Here is a 21,329-nt window from a genome sequence, read left to right on the forward strand (position 1 = left end):
AATTAGTAAATATAAAAAACCAAATTCGAGTTTTTTATGCGTTAAAATTTGCAACCAAAATTAAACTTTACTCTTAATTCAAGAATTTTCTAAAAGAAACATTAAATAAAATACTTTAAAAATAAAAAATAAATAAAATAGAAAAATGGTGGGGGACAAGAGAGGTGGTAGCTAAGTAGGGCCACAGTATTTTGCGGGACTGTGGCGGGACAAAGGGGTCCAGTGCCGGATGACATCCGCTTTTGCCGGCGACTTTTCTTAACCACGGTTATCTTACCCTATAATCCTGGTTAACATTTTCAATAAACAACCCAATCACGTTACGACACGTAGCTTCTGAGAAATATAGTATCGAGGATACTTGGCGTGTTGCTAACAAGCATTAATAACTTGTACTTTGTGCATTAATGATGTTAAAAGGAGATGTGATTGTGTGGGGCCGGGTGTACCTTATGCATATATAGTCCAGTCTACATTGGAACAACACCTCGACAGCAGGGGAGGTCAGCTCACGTGCGAGAAGTACGTGTGTGTCTCTCTATATATATATGTTTATAACAAAACAAAAACCCATGTTGCTGTGTTTTTCTTCTTTCATTTGACTTTTTTAAAATATTTAAATTCTATAAAAATTAATTACTAGTATTAAATAAATTGTTTTAAAAGCTATGTTTACCTTTTTTTTTGCTACACTTTCTAGTCTTTATGAACTCATTTCTAATATTTAATGTCAAATATATATATTAAAAGCTATTTTTACCTTTTTTTTTTGGTACACTTTCTAGTCTTTATGAAGTCATTTTTAATATTTAATGTCAAATATATATATATATATATATATATATATATATATATAAATATATATATCTATATATATATAGAGAGAGAGTTATACACACACACATGTATATATATATATATATACACACACACATGTATTATAGATTATTGAGCATTTTTTTTTTTATTAACCTGAATATCCAACCCGCTATGTGAACCGACTAATTCCATGACGACCATCTGCTTTGCAAATAGTCTGGAGTCACTACATTTGAACCTCCATGGCCACAAGATGATTTTTATTCCTTTTTGGATTTGAACCTGAGACCTCCAGGTACTTTTGACCTTTGAAGCCAAACTCAAAACAATCAGGCACCACACATATGTATTAAAACTGGTCTAAAAAATAAATACACATTTAATTTGATGCATAATTTAAAGTTTTTTTTAGTTATTGTTTACTTTTTTTACAAGCTTTCTTGTAAACAATAATTGTCACCTAAAAATATTAGGTTAGTTTACTAAATCATCAAAAACACATCAATAAACAAACAACACCAACATTATACATATATATATATATATAGAGAGAGAGAGAGAGAGAGAGAGAGAGAAGTTCAAACGATAACGGTGCTTAAATAAGAACATAAAAAGAAGGCCAAATCAGGTGTAAAATCATATACGATTTTCCATTACTGAAAGGAGTGTGGGAGATATGCCCACTACCTCATGTCCCGACCAAAGTCGTGTGAATTATATGTGATTTTGTACATGATTTCAGTATAAAATAACATGTTATTTGATTGTTTTCTTATTTTGATACTAGTCTCGTATAAACTTGATTCTCTCTCTTTATATATATATATATATATATATATATATATATTATAATATGACATAATAATGTGTGTGCATGGTCTCTTGGGCTTAAAATATATATATAACGTTTTAGGATGGTGGTGGGCTTGTGTCAATGTTTTACGCTTATAGATGTATGTATTGGGTTGGGCCTTTCAGTTGATACTTAATACCAATTATTGGGCCTGTGGTTGTGGCTTACAAACTACGATCGATAAATATTATTCGTATACCTTTTTATATTCGTATTCATATTCTAGTTTTGATTTTTCGAGTAAATGAATACAAAGATTATGCACGCGATACCGTTTCTTTGAATCGTTATAATTGTGACGTTTCAAATTTGTTTTTGACACTGAACTCTTTTCATATCGAGCTTCAAAATAGTACTGTTTGTTGGCGTAATTTGTCCGTAAAACGTGACCTAATTTCGAACTTGTGTTAAAAAATTTATCTTGATAAGGAATTCCAATAACTGAACATCTTTATTTCATTATTTTCTACTGCTTTTTCATCCTTCATGTGTTTATTTAGATATTAAATCATCTTTAACAGCTATGCTAAAGTAGAGAAAAAAAATGGATTTTAGCAATTTTTTGTTCCAACAACTATGCTATCTTGTATGCTAAAATAAAGGGGAAAAAAAGGGAGATTTGAAAAAATCTCTAAAGGGATGTTTAGTTTGATGATATGATTTTGAGGAATTTGGAATCCGCGGAAGGATTTGGAATGTAATCGAATTCCATCTTTTATAAATAATTTATAGAAAACAAATTATATATAATTATAAAAATCAGTAAATTATCTTTTTATTAATTGATTATTACAAAAACAAATGTTTTCAACACACTTTTAAACTTTATTACACAAAAATCCTACGAGATCTCACGAAATACCAAAGCCAATGCAATCCATCAAACCAAACATCGGATTGGAATGAAATTGAATTCCAAATCCTTTCTTGGCTATAAATGTTCGGTTATCTTTCTTATAAATGGTTATGTATCGAAATAAGTTGACTCGTCTCTATTAGAAATTCAATCAATTTATGACCAAAGTTCTAGATGGCGTGAGATGTGACGTGGCAGCAAAGTCAAGCTTTACGAGTTACGACGAGGCCATGACGTTTTCTAAGACATGGCTTAAGGCTGCAAATCTATATAATATGTGTGTGTATATATAAATATATATATATATATATATATGTGTGTGTGTGTGTCTATGTTAGTGTCTTGAACAATAATGATTAAATTATTAACAATTTAAATTCATATAAGAAGATAAACAAAAGAAGAACCATGAATTGATAATTTGATATTTACAGAGTTTACAACAATGCTATAAAATATACAAAGTAAGGCACTGTTTATAGTCCCGGTTTGATAATCAAATATCAAAATCAAAGTAATGAAATCAAAGAACAACAAATGAAAGTAATCAAACAATCGTATACTGAAAAGTAATTTAGGGTTTTCTCTTTTCCCCATTTTGTTGATTAAGCATTTGGTCCGTAAAAATTATAAAGTTATATTTACATTTACTCCACACTTTATGTCCATGCCAAGGGGGTTAACGTAGCCGCAAGGCTGCACCTCGACGCCATGGCGGCACCAAGGTGCGTTTTTTAGAACATTGTTTATGACACATCAACAAAGTAAAGGGTCATTTTGTACCTGATTTACTTCTCACCTGATACTTCTGGGATGAGGCGTCGTGAGTCGATTAGAGCGTTGCTGGTCATGAACCATTTTGCACAAAAAAGGTAACATCAACTATATATCATAAGTGAACATCGAACACATGTATACATATAATACTAATAATAATTAAACGAAGTGACCCATGTATTAGGACCAAAAACATATTTACAAGTAAATGATGTTCCGTAAGTGGCTTGTATAAGCTCGTTAGATTTAATATTTGTATTAATGAAACGTGCCAATACGACTATTTAAGCTCAAACCCGGGGTTTTCATACAAAGTGGGCAAGTTTGGCCAACTGTACCATTAAAGATTCTTGACAAAACATCAGTTCAAACACTATATGATGATACCCAACAAAACAATACCATGATTTTTTTTTGATTAACCTGGATATCCAACCGCTATGTGAGCCGACTAGTCCCAAGACAACCAACTGCTCTACAGATAGCCCAAAGTCACTGCATTTGAACCTCCGTGACCAAAATGGGATTTTTATTCCTCCTTGGATTTGAATCTGAGATCTCCGAGTACTTTTGACCTTTGAAGCCAAACTCAAACTAATCAAACACCACCTTTGTAGTTTCGATACCATGACCATCAACTATCAGCAGATATTTAATTTTTAAATTAAAAAAATTAATTTATGATAATTTATTTGTCAGATATGCGAATTAAATAATCAAAAAAATTGCAATAAATTAAATTTAATATAATTCATGTAGCAAGTGGAAGGTGGAATTTTTGATATCATCAAGTGGACTAAAGGAGTTGAAGGAATATATGTAGTAGGCATGAGGCATCAGATCCCCGTTTAAACCGTCAAAACATCGGTTATTAAACTACAATCCAATGGACGAATTATTTTACCAGCAAATTTCCGACGGACATGAAATTTCGAGTATCGGTTTTACCGACATATATTTTGCCAGTAAACTACCGTTAAAATCTGTTCTTTTTTTTTAAATAATCAATTTACTCGTTCGTATTTTTCTATACTGATACATATATTTTATAAATAATACATATGGAATAAACATATAATCAATATTTTACTATAATATTCAATTAAAAAAAATGATATATATGTAGGGTATATTTCAAATACAACTATGTTCATTTGTACAACCAATGTAACCCAATTAATTGAGATATTTATAGAAATGATGAGAGTTCATTTATTATGATATGAATATTTATGGAAGATGAATATGATTCATTAATTATGATCAATACTTTATATTAAGAAACAATCAAAACTTATATGAAATTGCATATTCATCAAATTAAATGGACGGTTGAGATTGAGTTATATTGGTTGTACAAATGTAAAATGTTGTATAATAACCCACCCCTCTCTCTCTCTCTCTCTCTATATATATATATATATATCTCTCTCTCTCTCTCTCTCTCTCTCTATATATATATATATATATATATATATATATATATATATATCTACAAAGCTATAATCTTCAAAGCTTCATAGTTTGCAAGTCCAAAATTTTCTTTTTAATTTTTTAAATGGAAATCTATACGCAAATTTCCTTTTTTAAATGAAAATTCACATGTCCATCGTTTAGCGACTAATTAGGGACAGACATGTGGATTTTTATTATTCATTTTTTAAAGTAGAAATTCATAGACTCGTCGCTAATCCATCGCTAATTAGCGACTAGGATAGCGATGAACACATGATTTTTCATTTTTCATTTAAAAAAAATTGAAATTCATAGATTTCGTTGCCAATTTGTCGTTAATTAGCTAAAGCCACATGTACGTCGCTAATTAGCAATGGATCTGTGAGCGATGGTGTTTGTGGTCATTTCGTCGCTATAACGACAGAATTTTGCCTTTGCTATTTTTTCATCACTAATACTTGTTTTTGTAGTAGTGGTTTGGGCATTAAGACTGTTCATTTTATTTTCTCGACAAGAGGTTAAAACCACTTACCATCCTCCGATTCAACAAGTGGTAAACCATCCTTTTATCCTCCTTTTGAAAAAGCCATAAAATCAATCTTTAACCGAAACGCCACTTAGTTTCATGCTTCCAAGAGATGAAAAGGCTGGGATGGTTGTTGAGTGGCGGAGATAGGCAGAGGGAGCAGCGTGGTGGAGGAGATCGGTGAAGAAAGGGGGAATGTTGGTTACGACGGTGGTTGTGGCAAAGATATGGAAAACTGTAAAATGTAGGTACAGTTGAGATGCAATGGCTAGAAAGATGGTGTATGGTAGAGATCTTGTGGCCGATGAAATAAAAAAAAGGAGGTGATTGCAATGGTCGAAAGAAAGAAAGATGAGAAGCTCCAGTCATATAAAGAAAGAAGATGGCGAACTCCGATCAAATAAAGGAGGGGATTGTTATTTGCACATTTTTAATGTTAAAATCAGGTCAAGTCATGTATTGAGACTGTAAAAAGGGAGTTTTGATGTTGATGCATGTGAGAAGGAAATCACTAGGTAGAGGTGCATTTAGCAATATAGAGGAGGATGAGCCTACTGTTGTTTGGTTTATGCAACCTTAGATTTCAACACAAAAATAGAACTCAGTGCAAGTATACACCTTGAACTATTATCGTTTCGTTAACAAATAATAATGGTATAAGTACCAGATATCGTTCCCACAGAGAACACTTGTAAAGTTCTTCAAAAGTTCAGTCTTTAAAAATTAATTTCAGATGATGAACTCGAGGAATTTATTTTATCTAATATTTGGGTGAGTTGATTATCAGCTAAAGAAATATCAGTCGTAAAAAAAAGAGTAATAGGGTGCAAAGATTGATTAAGACACAAAACCGGTGATCCAAAAAAAAGACGACATGACACTCTTGCCATAGTCCCATAGTACCATAAAATGGTGCTATAAACTGTTACAATATCAACTATTGGGTCAGAAGACCTCTCAAATGTACGCACAGATCAACGTGCCATCTATACAATATCATTTATATTATATGTCGTGAAATCTAGCACATTACAGTGTTTCCTATCTACACATTAGGAATAAAGTACTTGCCATATATTAAAGCTCTTTATAACATTCTCCTATTACTTCAGCTTTTTTAATTTATCTTAATTTTGAAAGTTAATGCATTTTCATACATAAAATTAGTTGTAAATTAATTCAATATAATCTTGAATGAAATATCAATCACCTGAAGCAAATAGTTAGACAAAATAATGCTATAAAATATCTTTGTACTTCTACATCAGCTTTGGTCTTAATTTCCCTTACAACCCAAGCTAAGAAGTTTAACCCGTCATCGCTTGGTTTATTCTTGCGAACGATGTAAAGACTGAAAAATAAATAACGGAGACGGAAAAGTAAATTGCAGAAAGTAAATTGCAAAGTTGTAAATGACTGTAAATTAAAATGGAGAAAAGTAAATGATTTAAAGGTAAATTACTGGAATGTGAATTGCAGGAATTAAATTACTGGAAATTAAAACGTTGAAAATTAAATAACAGTAAAGTAACTTATAAAGTAAATGACATAAAGTTAGAAAGACGTTAATACTTGCAAGAAATAAAGTATAGAAACTTGAAACTTGCACTCCAAGTCACGAGACTTGCAAAACAAGTTTCATCACAAAAAATAAGAAATTACTAGTGAGTACTTTGGAAAATGGAATTTTATCTAAGGAAATAAACTATGAGCCACAAAGAATGAGATCCAACGTATTGCAACAATAATCGATTAATTCCAACTTGTAATGAAAATTAAAAAAGCTTTTGAGAACCGGAAGTAAGAAAGAAATGAACTTAAAATGCTTGAACTTTGATTAATCTTGAAAATGAGAACAACGTAGCAACGATGCAACAATAGTCGGTTCTTTACAGTGAAAAATTCGAATTCAAAAGATACAGAACAAATAAGTAAGCAGCTAAAATTTACCCAAAAGGTTAATTGTGTTTTTAAAGCTAACATGAAGTCCTATTCGTAATAGAGACATGGAGTGGGTATAAAGGTAGGTCAAATAGTACAAAAAAAGCTTAAACGATAAGCTAACCCATGGGTTCATATTCTGATTTCTACAGCCCAAGGCTCCGACCTGAAATAAATAGGATGCGACCCACTGCATAGTCCTCCAGCTATGCATGCCATAGCACCACTCCAACAAAAAGACTCATACAGTATTGCTTTAGGATTGGCCAAAAACTTCAAAATTTTTCATCAGTTGTAAAATAACATAAGATCATGATATATACTAACAATCTATATAAAACTCAGAAATCACAACAGATGACTAAAAAGGATTCAATTAGACACTAAGGTGTCGTTTACCAAACTCTTACCTGGGTAAACGCTTACCAAGTAACATTACCTCACCGGAGGAATATGGTAAGGATCAAAAATCTTATCTGGTAAGAGCGAGACAAAGATCAAGAGTTTTACCTGGTAAGTGAGGACGACGACTCTTACCATGGTAAGTGCTTACCGGGTAAATTGTTGCATACGATGTCGTTTTTGTGGACTAAAATCTTACCCGATAAGTAAATAATAATGTTAAATTTTATCAGTAACCACTTACAAGGTAAGTGTTCGGTAAACGGCCCCTAATAAGCCAATAAACTAAAGAAAATGATAAAGAAAACAATGTAATAAGGTTAATAAATTAACACCTATCACTTGCTCAGAAAGAAACATGTCAAATCAACTTTATATGCATATTTAAAGGAAAGTTTACAATTTTGTCAAAAAAACAAGGACTTAAAGTCAAAAAAAATTTTTTTGAAAAGAAAGATATTTATCAAGTAATGGTATATAATTTCAACTTAAAGACAAAGACATTTATCAAATAAATGTATATAAATTTAATTTAATATATTATTTTGAAACGTAAAATAGACTATTTTTAGGATTCAGACATTTATCAAATTTACAAATAACAGATAGCTTTATTTATTTTGTTTCCAAACTTTAGCAACAATTTTTATCAATTAGAAGTGAAACAAGATTTCAGACTTCAACACGTCTTAAAAAAACAAACAGTACAAAGCTGTTGGAGTTGGATGTAATTTTTTAGAGATTTTGAATTTTGATACTCAATTTTTTTAAAAAATATAACATAATTGTTGGAGATGCTCTAAGGCTAAAAAAATATTGACTTAACATATAATTGTTTTACAATGTGTTTGTTTCATATGTATTTAGTTCACAGATCAATAACTTATACGATATAACGAAGAATCCAATTATTAAAAGTGCATTGGATAAGATGTTTCTGTTCGAGCTTATTCATTGAAGATATGTACCATATGTTTAGTATTAGCATATTTGAAGCTTGACGTAAGAGGTCTAGAATAAAGATTCAGATAGAATTCAATCAGTCGACATTAATTTTGTTCTGATAACAACCTGTTTATCAATGAGATTGTTGCATGAGAATCTTGGACAGTTTGTTCTTGTTGGACGCTATAAAACCGTAAAAACATAAAATAAAGAAATTATACAAAAAGTACTTGACATAACGTAATGAAATTAAACAAAACAAAATTTCAGAATCCAGTCTTTCTTTGCATCAGAATAATCTAAGAGTATTTTTAAGCAGATACTCTATTTCTATTTTGTTTCCCTCCTTTCGAGTTTTTTTTGGCCTGTTGGCTTGTTTTTTCTTCCTGAAGTATATAATATAATTTATATACGACAAATGCACCAAATAAACTTATACACCCTCCTCACTATTGGTGAGATTCGAACCCCTGACCTCTTAGGAGGCAAGAGGCTCAGATACTGCTAGGCCAAAAGCCCTTTCATTTTGTTGGCTTGTTTTTTGTTACAAGTAAATTGTGCATAAGTACAACTTATTAAAACTCCATGTTTGAATTTGTGTAATTCACTGCGGATAACCATAATCAAATACAGGATAAACATCTTATTTTAAATATAAAAAATCTAAAATATAATTAAGATAACCGTTTAATTCTTAACAGAATATTTAATTATTATCTTTATAAAAACTTATATTATTAAACCTAAATTAAATTACTTCACTGCGTTAAATTAAAATATAATAAAAGATCTGAATTAAAGAAATTACATAAAACAAAACTTTTAAATAGTTAATTTGATATTAATATCGATATAGGTTTTTCAAAAATTTATGATATTTTATTCAAAAACAAAAATATTATCGTTTTCTCAAAACCACATAAAATCGTATTATATCAATATAGATAAAGAATAAAACGAAACGTTGAAATCATGATGTGTCTCGATGCATTGCATGGGTACCCTTCTAGAGTCTTCAAAATAGTGAATATGTTAAAGTTGAAAGTAAATTTTTATAAAGATTTTGATTTTTGATTTTCTTCATTTTAGAATAGTTGCAGATTATCTGAGGTGCTCAGACAATGCCAAATATAATATTCGAACCAAAAGCGTTAAATTATATATAAGAAGTTTTAATTGTTAAAATCAAACAAACGTTTTCAATTCGTGTTTTTCTTCTTCTTTATTCCAGCATGCCTTGTATATTGGGACCAATTTTGAAGGCGACTTTTAACGATCAAACCTTTTATACATGATAATTTCATTGGCGGATTAATCTTAATACAGTCATAAGCAACTCCAAACATTATGCCAATTGACTTACAAAAGTGTTCCTCGATAGTGAACTTTCATGCCACATTTTTTGTCTTGTAATTCACAGTCGTATGTAAAAGAGTAAAAGATAGCTCGTTATGCATACTTGATATTATCCCTAATAATATCTGAAGTTTTTTCTTTTTGATTAACCTGGATATCCAACCCACTATGCGAGTCGACTAATCCCATTGTTATAACGAAATACAACCCTCAAAGTATAGCGGGTTGGCGATGTCACCTGTGTATCCGTTGCGTGGTTGCTTCTACTCGTATGTTTTGTTTCAGTTGACGTCCATTTCATTCGAGTTTCGGGTTCATGGATCCTTTTTTATGTTTCTATAGTCTTTTTCGATTGTTCTGTTTATCGGATGTTTGTCTTTTCAATGTTTCTTTTGGCTTATTAAGTTTTTTAGTTCTACGTCTTACAAATCCTTCGGATTTTTTTTTACCGGACATTAATTAAAAAGATTTATAAAAAATCTAAAATCAGGAGAACCCCAAAACTCTCTCCAAAAATGACCTTTGACACCCCAAAACGACAATTTTGACTTTTCTTATTATTTTTTCCAACAATAAAATTAAATTTTTAATGAATATTATTATTTTTAGATACAACGTTGGTTAAAATATTTTTATATTGTTTAAATATAACGTTATAAAATAAATATTCTCGATATTTATCTGGGAAAAACTTTGATGCTGATTTTTTAATTCATACAGAAGATTATTTGGTAGGTAAAATCTTTACATGAACATACATGAATTATTGAAAAATGCATATCTGACAACAATTTTTTCTTGAACGTGTTTTTATTACGGTATTTGTTAAACCCACCAGTATCGCCAACATACAAGCAATAGAAACAACTAAGACGATGGTAAACGACTTCAGATGCAACAATGTGGATATATAATTAAACTACAAGGGTGGTGCCTGATTGTTTTGAGTTTGGCTCCAAAGATCAAAAGTACCAGCAGATTCAAATCCAATGAGAAATAAAAATCTTCTTGTGACCACGGTGGTTCAAATACGAAAACTCCGGACTATCTACAAAACAGGTGGTCGTCCTGAGATTAGCCGACTTACCTAACGAGTTAGATATTTAGGTTAATAAAAAAAATTAGAGATATAGTTTTTAGAGGGGCTCACGAGTCCATGATCTTAGAAATAATGTTGGGTTTGGACCAGTATCGTCTTGGAAGGGCATTGAAATTGATGACCATGATGTGAAAACGATATTTTTAAATATTTTATTAAGATAATAATTATAAAAATTCGAAATATAAAAAGACAAAGCATAGAAAATTAAGGATCAATGTTTGATTCCATAGCATTCTTAAAGACATGTATATTATAAAATGTAAATTAAATTTATATTTTAATCATTTATTTATACTCTAGATATTTTGAAACCGAAACTTGAAATAATTTTTGACTCGGGATATTCTCCGTTTTTTATTGTACACATATGGGTAGGGGTGCTCAAAAACCCGACCAACCCGATCAATCCAACCCAATGCGAAATAACTCAACCCGAAGCAACCCGATGTTTAATCGAGTTGTAAAATTATCAAACCGTATGTATTGGGTTACTATTATTTGATCTCAACCCAACCCGATGAATCCGATATCCTTTTATTTTTTGGATTTAATATGATTGTTGAATTTCTATTAATATATACATTAGACAATTACACTATCATGTATGTTTTTCATATACACATATTTTCAAACTATTCATATATCTATATAACTCATTCATATATATGTTCAGTAACTGTGAACATATATATATATATATATATATATGTAAATTGAGAAAATTAACTGAATGTGATATACGTAAGAAATATGGATAAGTTGTACCAAATGGTTGATGATGAAAAAAAATTATGAGTAGAGAAATAATATATTTAAGGTTAGAAGAATACTTTAATATACCAAAGTATCAATCCAACTAACCCGACCAACCCGTACGGGTTGGGTTGCACTTTGGTTTGAGTTGGGTTGGGTTAAGATTTTTCCAAACCGCAAACATTGGGTTGAGTTGTTCAAATGTCTTCAACCCGATCAACCCAACCCATGAGCACCCCTACATACGGGGAAATATTTCATTGAATTTTTAGTAACACGTTTTTTAAAATAAAATCATGAATCTTTAGTTATATCGCACTTTGGTGTATTACATGATAATCTGATTATTGAGTTTTGTACACCACAATTTTGTGCTAGTTGATTAGGTTACGGAATTTGATCATAAATAATTCTAAATACACCAAGTAAACAATCAATTGTATAAGTTGATTTGAGTGTTTGTCGATCATCAATATTAACGGAATTTTGAAGTTAAATTTTATGAAACTGTTCGGCGTATACTTGTATATCACAGCAATCCAATTTCAAGTTGGTTGGACAACTTAATCAAGAGATTTAATTATAAGTACTCTTATAACATAGGATAACTATAAAATCATTAGTTGAATGTGGTCTCACAAATATATCAACGATGTGATCTCCAACGGGGATCCCCAACGGGGAAACATGGATTTTTTTCTCGTTTATATAAGTTATTTTAAATTAAATATGTGAGAGACCATACATGTTTAAATCTCAAACATTTTCAATAAACCTATAACCAAAATGAATTTAATTTAATACAAAAAAACCACAACATCATATAAGATCTAATAACCTAAAACAAAAAAAAATCAATTAAATCCAAAAAAACTTAAATTCACATGTACAAAAAGATATTGAGTAATATACAAAACTTATCGACTAATTGCATTTAGACTTGACATCCAAAATATTACATATTAACATCCAAAAAATAACTATTTTGGATTAATAAACCTAGTTAGGAAATAAAAAATTATGAATTACCGCTTTAGTTGAAATAATAAATAATATATATATATATAATTTATTAATTAATATATACAACGGGTACGGTACGAGGCGGGGAGGGGAGTACCATACCCGTCCCCGTCCCCGTCCCCATCCCTGGTTTAAGACAAACGGGGATCCCCGTCCCCGACCGCGACGGGTGGACCGGGTTCCCCGACGGGTCGACGCCAATTGCCATGCCTAGTTATGTTATGTAAGCTTGAAGAGTTCGATTCAAGAACTCAAATGGCATAAATATTTTCATATGATTCACCTTTTTTATTTGTTTTATTATACAAATTGATTCTTGAATTTGATATTAAAATCATAAAGTGGGTCCCATCTAAATATTTTTATTGAAGCTTGTGGGTATAAATAATATGGATACAAAATATCTCTAATCTTATGGACATTTTGATTAGATCATCTTCGTGCTTTAATAAATTCTCTGTATTGTTTTTAAAATAGAAACAGTTAAATAAACCTTTAAATTTAAAAAATTATCTAAAATATAATGTATGGAGAGACAAATTAATTTTTTATTCCTTCCCACTAACAAGATTGAAGGACCGTTTATCAAACAATTACTTAGTAAATGCTTACCGGTAAAATTTAATATCATTATTTACTTACCGGTAAGATTTTAATCCATCAAAACGACATTGTATGCAACCATTCACCCGATAAGCGCTTAACGTGGTAAGAGTAGTCGCCCTCACTTACCGGGTAAGACTCATGGTCCTTGTCTCGCTCTTACAGGGTAAAATTGTTAGTCCTTACCATATTCATCCGGTGAGGTAATGTGACTTGGTAATTGCTTACCTTGGTAAGTGTTTGGTAAATGGCCCCTGAGTCATTATTTTGTTTTAAAGTGTGATGGGATGATAAATGAATCTTCTAATGGAGAATCTGTTGGATTTAATATGATTGTTAAGTCTTTATTAATATGTATATTAAACAATTAAGCCATCACGTACATTTTTCACATGCGTATATTTTCGTTATCTTCATCTCTATAATATTCTTTCGCGTACATATGTTTAGTAAATGTGAACATATATATGCAAATTTTTTAAAAAAATGGTTGAATTAGATATATTTAAGATTCAATGAGTACACATAAGTTGTACCAAATGACGATGAAAAGATTATGAGTAGAGAAAACAACATATATAAGATTCAGAGAGCAATAATATTTTATTTTATTTTCATCAATAAGAAATTTTGATGTTAAAATGTTTATGAGAAATAAATAATATTTTAATATTATAATTTTCAAATCTATTAGAAATAAAGATAATTCTTAACCACAAGGGTGTTGCTCGATTGGTTTGAATATGAACTCCAAATGTTTCAGGTTCAAATCCAATCAGGAATAAAAACCCCCTTATGGCCATGGAAGTTCAAATGCGATGACTCCGGACTACTTGCGAAACGGATGTTCGCATTGGGATTAGTCGGCTTACATAGCGGGTTAGATGTTTATGTTAATAAAAAAAAGTAGTAATTCTTTAAAGATTTTAAATTTTGATTTTTTATTTTAATTTTTTTTTTAAAATATGTTGATTTCTGAATATCAACTACTAAAATTAATAATTGTGTCCTATGTTTGATGTGATTAAAAAATAAAATAACATAAAATAAAATGGGATTAGGTATGATAAAATATTAAAAATTAAGGTTTTTTTGTTTTAGTGAAAAGGGTGTATTTGGACAAAGACAAATTAATAAAAATGAGATTATTTTACGAGAAGATACTTTGCCATTACTAACACACTTTTTCAAACTATATGCTATTTGTGTTGCTGAATTATATATTAATATTTTTATATTAAAAAAATAAAAAAATAAAAAAAAGACAAAAATATAATATTCGTACGTTCTCGACACTTCTGTCTTTTTATTTTGAATTTTCCCGTACATTATCAATATATGGAAATGTTTTATTTTTTATATAATTTATTTGTTCAGTTAAATCGATGTCAATTCAAATAAGAAAGCTAAATATCATGAGAATATAAGAATTGAATATTCATATTTGGATCTGATATAAAGATCCTATAAAATCTATTTGAACGTGCATGTGAACCTAAGTTAGAGATTATTTATATGGGTTGACATATGCAGGGGCGGACCTATTAAGCTCTAAGCGAGGTCATGTGCACCCGTTCAATTTATTTGAATAAGAATTTTTTTTTTTTGCAGTATGAAAGAGGCACCCGATAAATTTTGAAGGGTGCTCTAAAATATTGGAAAATACAAGAAGCATCAACTACAAAACCGAAAAAATTACCCTGAGATCAACCAGTTTTTTTTTTTTTTTAATTCTCGAAACGGTGGAATTCGCCTAAAACAAATCAGGCGACTTTGGGGATCTTGGATCCACCTTAAAGGTGCATCCGTTCAGCAAAAATACCGAGTCCGTCACGAAAATATGCATCTTCAGATAGATTTTTTGAGTGATTCATAAATGAGACTTTTAGTAACTTTTCATTTTTACCTTATCACGATGTTTAGTTTTTTTTTTTTTTAACTCCTGTTGATCGAGTATTAATTTTAGAGGAAATTTACATAAATAGTCATTTGACTAAAGTGATTTCACTTATTAGTAACTTTAGGAACCATTTTCTTCAAATAGTCAAAGTTTACGCTTAGACTTTACGCAAAAAAGTGGTTTCTGCGTAAACTGTATTTTCAGACATAAAAAAAAAATTTAAAACTACATTTTGACGCAAAAAGAAAAATCTTTACCCAAAAAGGTTTTTGCGTAAATATTTCAATTTAACAAAAAAAAAATTACATTTTATACCTTTATAATCAATTATTTAATTTATTTTGTATCTCGTACTTTTTCATTTGTTATTTTATACATTTATTATATCAGCACACATAATTGTATATTAACTAAAATACATGGAAAAATTACATTTCTTTTTTTACAAATTACATCATTATAATTATCTCGTCAATACGTTCAAAATGAGTCAAATATTGAATATTTTTTAGTTTAATCTCATATTATTAAATATCTTAAATACGTATTTTCAATTAGACCTTGCTCTAGCTTCTTTAGGGGTTATTACTTCTTGATCGACTCTTTGGACGCCCCGAAAATACTATGAGGTGTTCGGAAATTGGTTGAATCCCGTGAAATCATTTCATAGACGTTCATTGAGATCTTCTTTTGAATTATTTTTTAAAACGCACAATTTCTACCCTTATGATCACTTCTTTAATCTAGAACTATAAAGGTATAAAATGTATGTTTTAAAAATAATTCCTAAGTTTTACAATATATAATAACATAAAATTAAATCAAATATTAGGCTCATTTTTAACGTATTGACAAAACAATTATCAATGATGTAATTTGTTAAAAACAAACATAATTTTTTCATGTTTTTCAGGTAATATATAATTATATATATATATATATTAATATAATAAATGTGTAAAATGAAAGATAAAGAAATAAGTGATATAAAGTAAATTAAATAACTAATTATAAGAAGGTAGAATATAATTTTATTTTACTAAATTGAAATCTACGCAAAAACCCTTTTGTACCCAAAGATTTTTCTTTTTCCGAGTGTATTTTTATTTTATTTTTACCTAAGAATATAAAGTTCAAGTATAAATTTTAGCTATTTAAAGAAAATGATTCCTAAAATGGTAAATCACTTTAGTGAGAGGGGTATTTGAGTAAATTTCCCTAATTTTAGATACACACCTGAAGTGGTTTTACAAGTACCAACCTACTCACTTATGACGATATTCTCTTGAATACGACCATTTTCAACCACCAGGAGGGGAGTTGGAGTTAGAGTTAGAGTTAGTTGACCCACATATAATTGAGTTTGGGTTTCAATACTTGTGCTAAATATCATTTTATTTCATAATAATTCCTTCTGTTTTTTAAATTAAAAAAATATATGATTTTAGCAATGTTTTAAACAACTCTATGTAACAGTCGTATGATATGTCGTGATTCAAGACTTGTATGTCACGTCATGGCTTGAGTGTGGTTTATCTGACATGATATTTTATGTTTCTTTTATTCATAATTTTTTATTTGTTAGTTTTTTAATATATAATCTAATTTAAACTGTTTAATATCATTGACTCATTGAATAATATTAAAAAACGTATATGTGTGTGTATATATATATATATCTATACTATATTATAAAACATTTGACAAAAAACTCTTAAAAACCGTTTTTTATGCATGAAGTACTGTTTATTAATGCATATTACTTAAAATTCAAGATTACAAGTAAATTGTACGTAAGTACAACTTATTAAAGCTCCATTTTAGATTTGTGTAACTAACTGCGGATAAACATAATCAAATAGAGAATAAGCATCTCATTTTAAAATATAAAAAATTTAAAATATAATTAGGATAATTATTGAGTTGTAAAAGAATTAATTAATTATTATCTTTATTAAAAATTAAATTATTAAACTAAATATAAATTAATTCATTTTTAAATTTTAATTGAATTATAATAAAAATTTGAATCAAAGAAATTACATAAAAAGAAGAACTTATAGTTAATTTAATAATAATATCACTTACTTTTTTAAAAAAATTATGATATCTTCAAATTTATATTTATTCAAAAATAAAAACATTTTTTTTTCTCATAACCACATAGCATCATAATATTGGTAGACCCAAAATATAAAACGAAACATTAAAATCAAGATGTATCTCGCTGCATTGCGCGAGTACCCTTCTAATATATATATATATATATATATATATACATACATACTTGAGATCATGTGAGACCAAGGGTTTTTCGTGAGACCCGTAAGACCAATTCTCAATCCTTGAATTATATCTACAATCAAAACATTCATAATCACAAAATTGTCACGAGACTTCTCAATAATCACAAAATTGCCACCGTGCAACTTTAGATCATTAGATCATTAGCTTATAAAGTTAATCAATGAACATAAATTAGTCTTACAAGTCTTACAAAAAACCCTTGATCTCACGTGAAACCAACCTTATATATATATATATATATATATGTGTGTGTGTGTGTGTGTGTATGTATATAAAATAAATCAAATTGAAATTTATTAATTAACATATTCTATTTTTTTTAACATCTAGTTTATACTAATTAATATATTATATTATTAGAGAACTGTTTTAAACATATTATGAAATGCTAAATGTTATTAATTTTTAAACATATCTTTTTTAGTCATTTTACATTTTTCAACTAACTTATCAACTAGTTTTTGTCAAAATTATTTAGGTCGTCAGCTAGTTTATAGTTAGTTTGGCAAATATAGCCTTATATCATGTCTGCTACAAGTCTGATTCCAAAAAATAACTGATTCAAAAAACTCTTTTGATATCGATTAGACAAAAGCTATTGGTATTTATTAATTATATACTAAACTATAAGCTCTTAGGTTTATCGTTTAACAAAATTATTTAAAAAATTACATGTATTAAAACATTATTTATGTATAAAGCAATAATTCATACAAAGTCTTCTGATTATTACGATGTTCATAATAAAAATGGAAGCCGAAGAGTTTATATTCAATTGATAAACCTGGTCAAATACAAGTTGTTAATTAAGGTGATTAGAGGTAAAAAGGTAAATTTATTTTAATCTCTAGTCCGATAACGTAAGTCCGTAACTCTATACCACATTCTTCGACACTGTAAGTCTGTAATCTGACGACACTTTCTTCCTCGTTGCAAGTTCGTAACTTGACACCACATTTTTCATCACCGTAACCCAACACTCGTCAAGACGGACGAGAACCCATCAAGATCGATTGAGACCAATTGAGAACTAAAGAGACCTATTAGACCAATGAACCCATCCATTGACTTATTATGTGTTTATATGTGTAAAATTATAACCTACCATCTTCAATCTCCATCGAGACTGGCCGAGAACTTAGCGATTGATTTATGGTGTCTTTGTGTGTAAAACCATAACATACCACTTTCATTTTTTACTGCAATCGGGAATCCATAATAGATTCATGATAAATATTATAATAAGAAGGAATATTTATGATGAATATCATACTAATATAAATATTGGAGCGATATTACATACACACAAATATACATAAATATCCATCATGAATAGTATGTGCATCCATGACGATTGCCATAGTGAAAATGTTCAAATACATGTTAATGATGAACGATGTGTATATTCATGTTGAATATCATACTGATATATAAACATGAACATAGATGAATATTCACAAGGAATATTACCCAGATTTACATTTCATGTTAAAAACATTTAAAACGAGAAAAAAATTGTACCGAGATAGATGTCAAACTGAAAATAATGAAATATTTATTTTTTTGATTAATTTTTTTAATTATTTTTAAAATAATTTAATTTAAAAATTAAGGGGATAAGATGTTTTAATTAAAAAGAAAAAAAAAATCAAATAAGTTAGACACGCATTATTGAAGATTGAAGTTAATTCTATTTTTGTACCTAAACACACCTTAATCAACCACTGTACATTGTCTTCCATTGATTTTTCTTAATTTTTATCAATATCTTAAATTTACCAAATGTATATGGTAACCACCAAGAATCTTATCCAGTAAGAGTGAAGACAAAGACCAAGTCTTAACCGGTAAGTGAGAGAACTTGTTTCTTACCACGGTTAGTGCTTATCGGGTAAATTGTTGCGTACAATATCTTTTTTTTGAAGTATATAATATTTATATATGACAAATAAATTCACACACCCTCATCACCTTTGGTGATGTTTGAACCCTTGACCTTCTAAGAGGTAAAAAACTCACATACCGCTAGGCCAAAGACCCTTTGATTACAATCCCGTTTTTGTGGACTAATATCTATCCGATAAATAAGTGATAATGTTGAATTCTATCAGTACGCATTTGATAAACGACCATTAAGTTTACCATAGTTAATTAAAATGTTGAGTTCCAATGAGAATGAAAGTTATAGTGAAAATAGTAAAAAAAGATTTTTATTCTTGAATCAATCATAATTGAATCTTAGCATTAATGAGAAATCAATTCTCATATCAAACACAATTTATGAGGTGAATATAAGATTAAGAATAATTAAAGATATGTATCATTTCTTATACTTCTCATCTTAACTACTATTCTCACGTAATCTTACGTCATTAATTTAAAAAATTATATTTATATTATTAAAACAAGTATATCAATTTATTAATAACCTTCCACATCCTCCGTACCTTTGCGGGGACAAACAGCTGTACCCCAACTAACACTCCCCCCACCCCACCCCTTTATAAATTCAACCCCACCCCTCCCCCTGTAAACCATAACACCCACCGCTCTTCTTCCCCTTATATTCACCGTTGTTGTCTTCAACCTCTCATGAGAGGAGTCGGAGATCTCAACCAACGACACAATTTATCACCGCCGATTCGATTCAATTCTACCACCGTCTGTACAAGCTGTAATCAAGCTGATCATGGAGTCTCCGACCTACTACCCGCCGCCGCTAAATCACCAGGACTCATCTCGCCCTACCTTAGGGTTTCCTCTCGGCACCGCCTTACTATTGATTGTCATCTTCAGCCTCAGCGGCATATTCTCTTGTTGCTACCATTGGGACAAGCTCCGTCACCTCCGCGGTTCCTTTTCCGACGAAGACGACGATGATCACTCCTCTTTCAAACCTAAACCTACCTACTCGGTAAGTCCGTCCAATTCATCTCAAATATCAACGGATCCTGATGCACTTTGGATGCGAAATACTGATTGAAGTTGATTTTGTTAATTAATTTGATTTGGATCGCGTTTGTTTGTTAACAGGAAAAGAAGCAAAACGAGAATCAGAGTTTGCCGGTGGTAATGCCGGGAGATCGGATTGCGAGGTTCATAGCATTGCCGTGTCCGTGTGAACCGCCGAGAGAAGAGAAAATCGTTGTAGAAGAGATTCAGAAAAGCCCAAAGCCACCATCACATGTAGCTGTCACTCTCTGTTAAACTACTATTCCTTTGTACATATATATTCATATATATACATATTTGTTTGATTGAAATTCATAAAATCAAATTCATGATTCTCCTTCCACTTGATCAAAACTTACAGTGCATTCTGATAATAATTCTTCGAAATATAATCCTATTTGCTCTCTGAACAAAGCAATAATTACTTCCATAAGAGATTTCTTACAATTTGGTTTGTAATCTGTTCTGCAGTTCAAATTCATTTTCGCTTCCTTCATCACTTGTTTACACTTTCACTTTTGGCATCTTCTAACCGTTTGCTTACCCAAAAAACACGTTGTCGTTTTCATCTTTATCACAAATTTGTTTCGAAATCAATTTATTCGTATTCGATTCATATTAATTTTTATATGAAATTAGATCGAATGGAACCTCTAAACATCTGGTTATATGTGCTTACGACATACTAGTTGCTTTTTTTTCATATAGGTGACAATTTTGTATCAAATCAACTAAAAGATGTTGTTTATTTATCTCTTA

At 29.8% G+C, this 21,329-nt stretch overlaps 1 protein-coding gene across 1 annotated transcript; it reads left to right on the forward strand.

Moving 5' to 3' along the window:
• Nucleotides 1-20,154: 20,154 nt before the first annotated feature.
• LOC112515632 (uncharacterized protein At5g65660-like) lies at nucleotides 20,155-20,902 on the forward strand. Its single transcript, XM_025122538.1, has 2 exons — nucleotides 20,155-20,532; nucleotides 20,652-20,902. Exons 1-2 carry the CDS (start codon nucleotides 20,308-20,310, stop codon nucleotides 20,823-20,825), a joined length of 399 nt encoding a protein of 132 aa, XP_024978306.1. The 5' UTR covers nucleotides 20,155-20,307; the 3' UTR covers nucleotides 20,826-20,902.
• The last annotated feature ends 427 nt before the right edge of the window (nucleotides 20,903-21,329 follow it).

The sequence above is a fragment of the Cynara cardunculus genome (genome assembly GCF_001531365.2).
Source record: "Cynara cardunculus var. scolymus isolate 2C chromosome LG 7, CcrdV1, whole genome shotgun sequence".
Lineage (NCBI taxonomy): Eukaryota > Viridiplantae > Streptophyta > Magnoliopsida > Asterales > Asteraceae > Cynara > Cynara cardunculus.

Excerpts from the sequence above, each read along its gene's own strand:
- LOC112515632 (XM_025122538.1), top strand. The coding sequence starts at position 20,308 with ATGGAGTCTCCGACCTACTACCCGCCGCCGCTAAATCACCAGGACTCA. Across the intron at positions 20,533-20,651 it reads AACCTAAACCTACCTACTCG|GAAAAGAAGCAAAACGAGAA; the intron begins GTAAGTCCGTCC and ends GTTTGTTAACAG.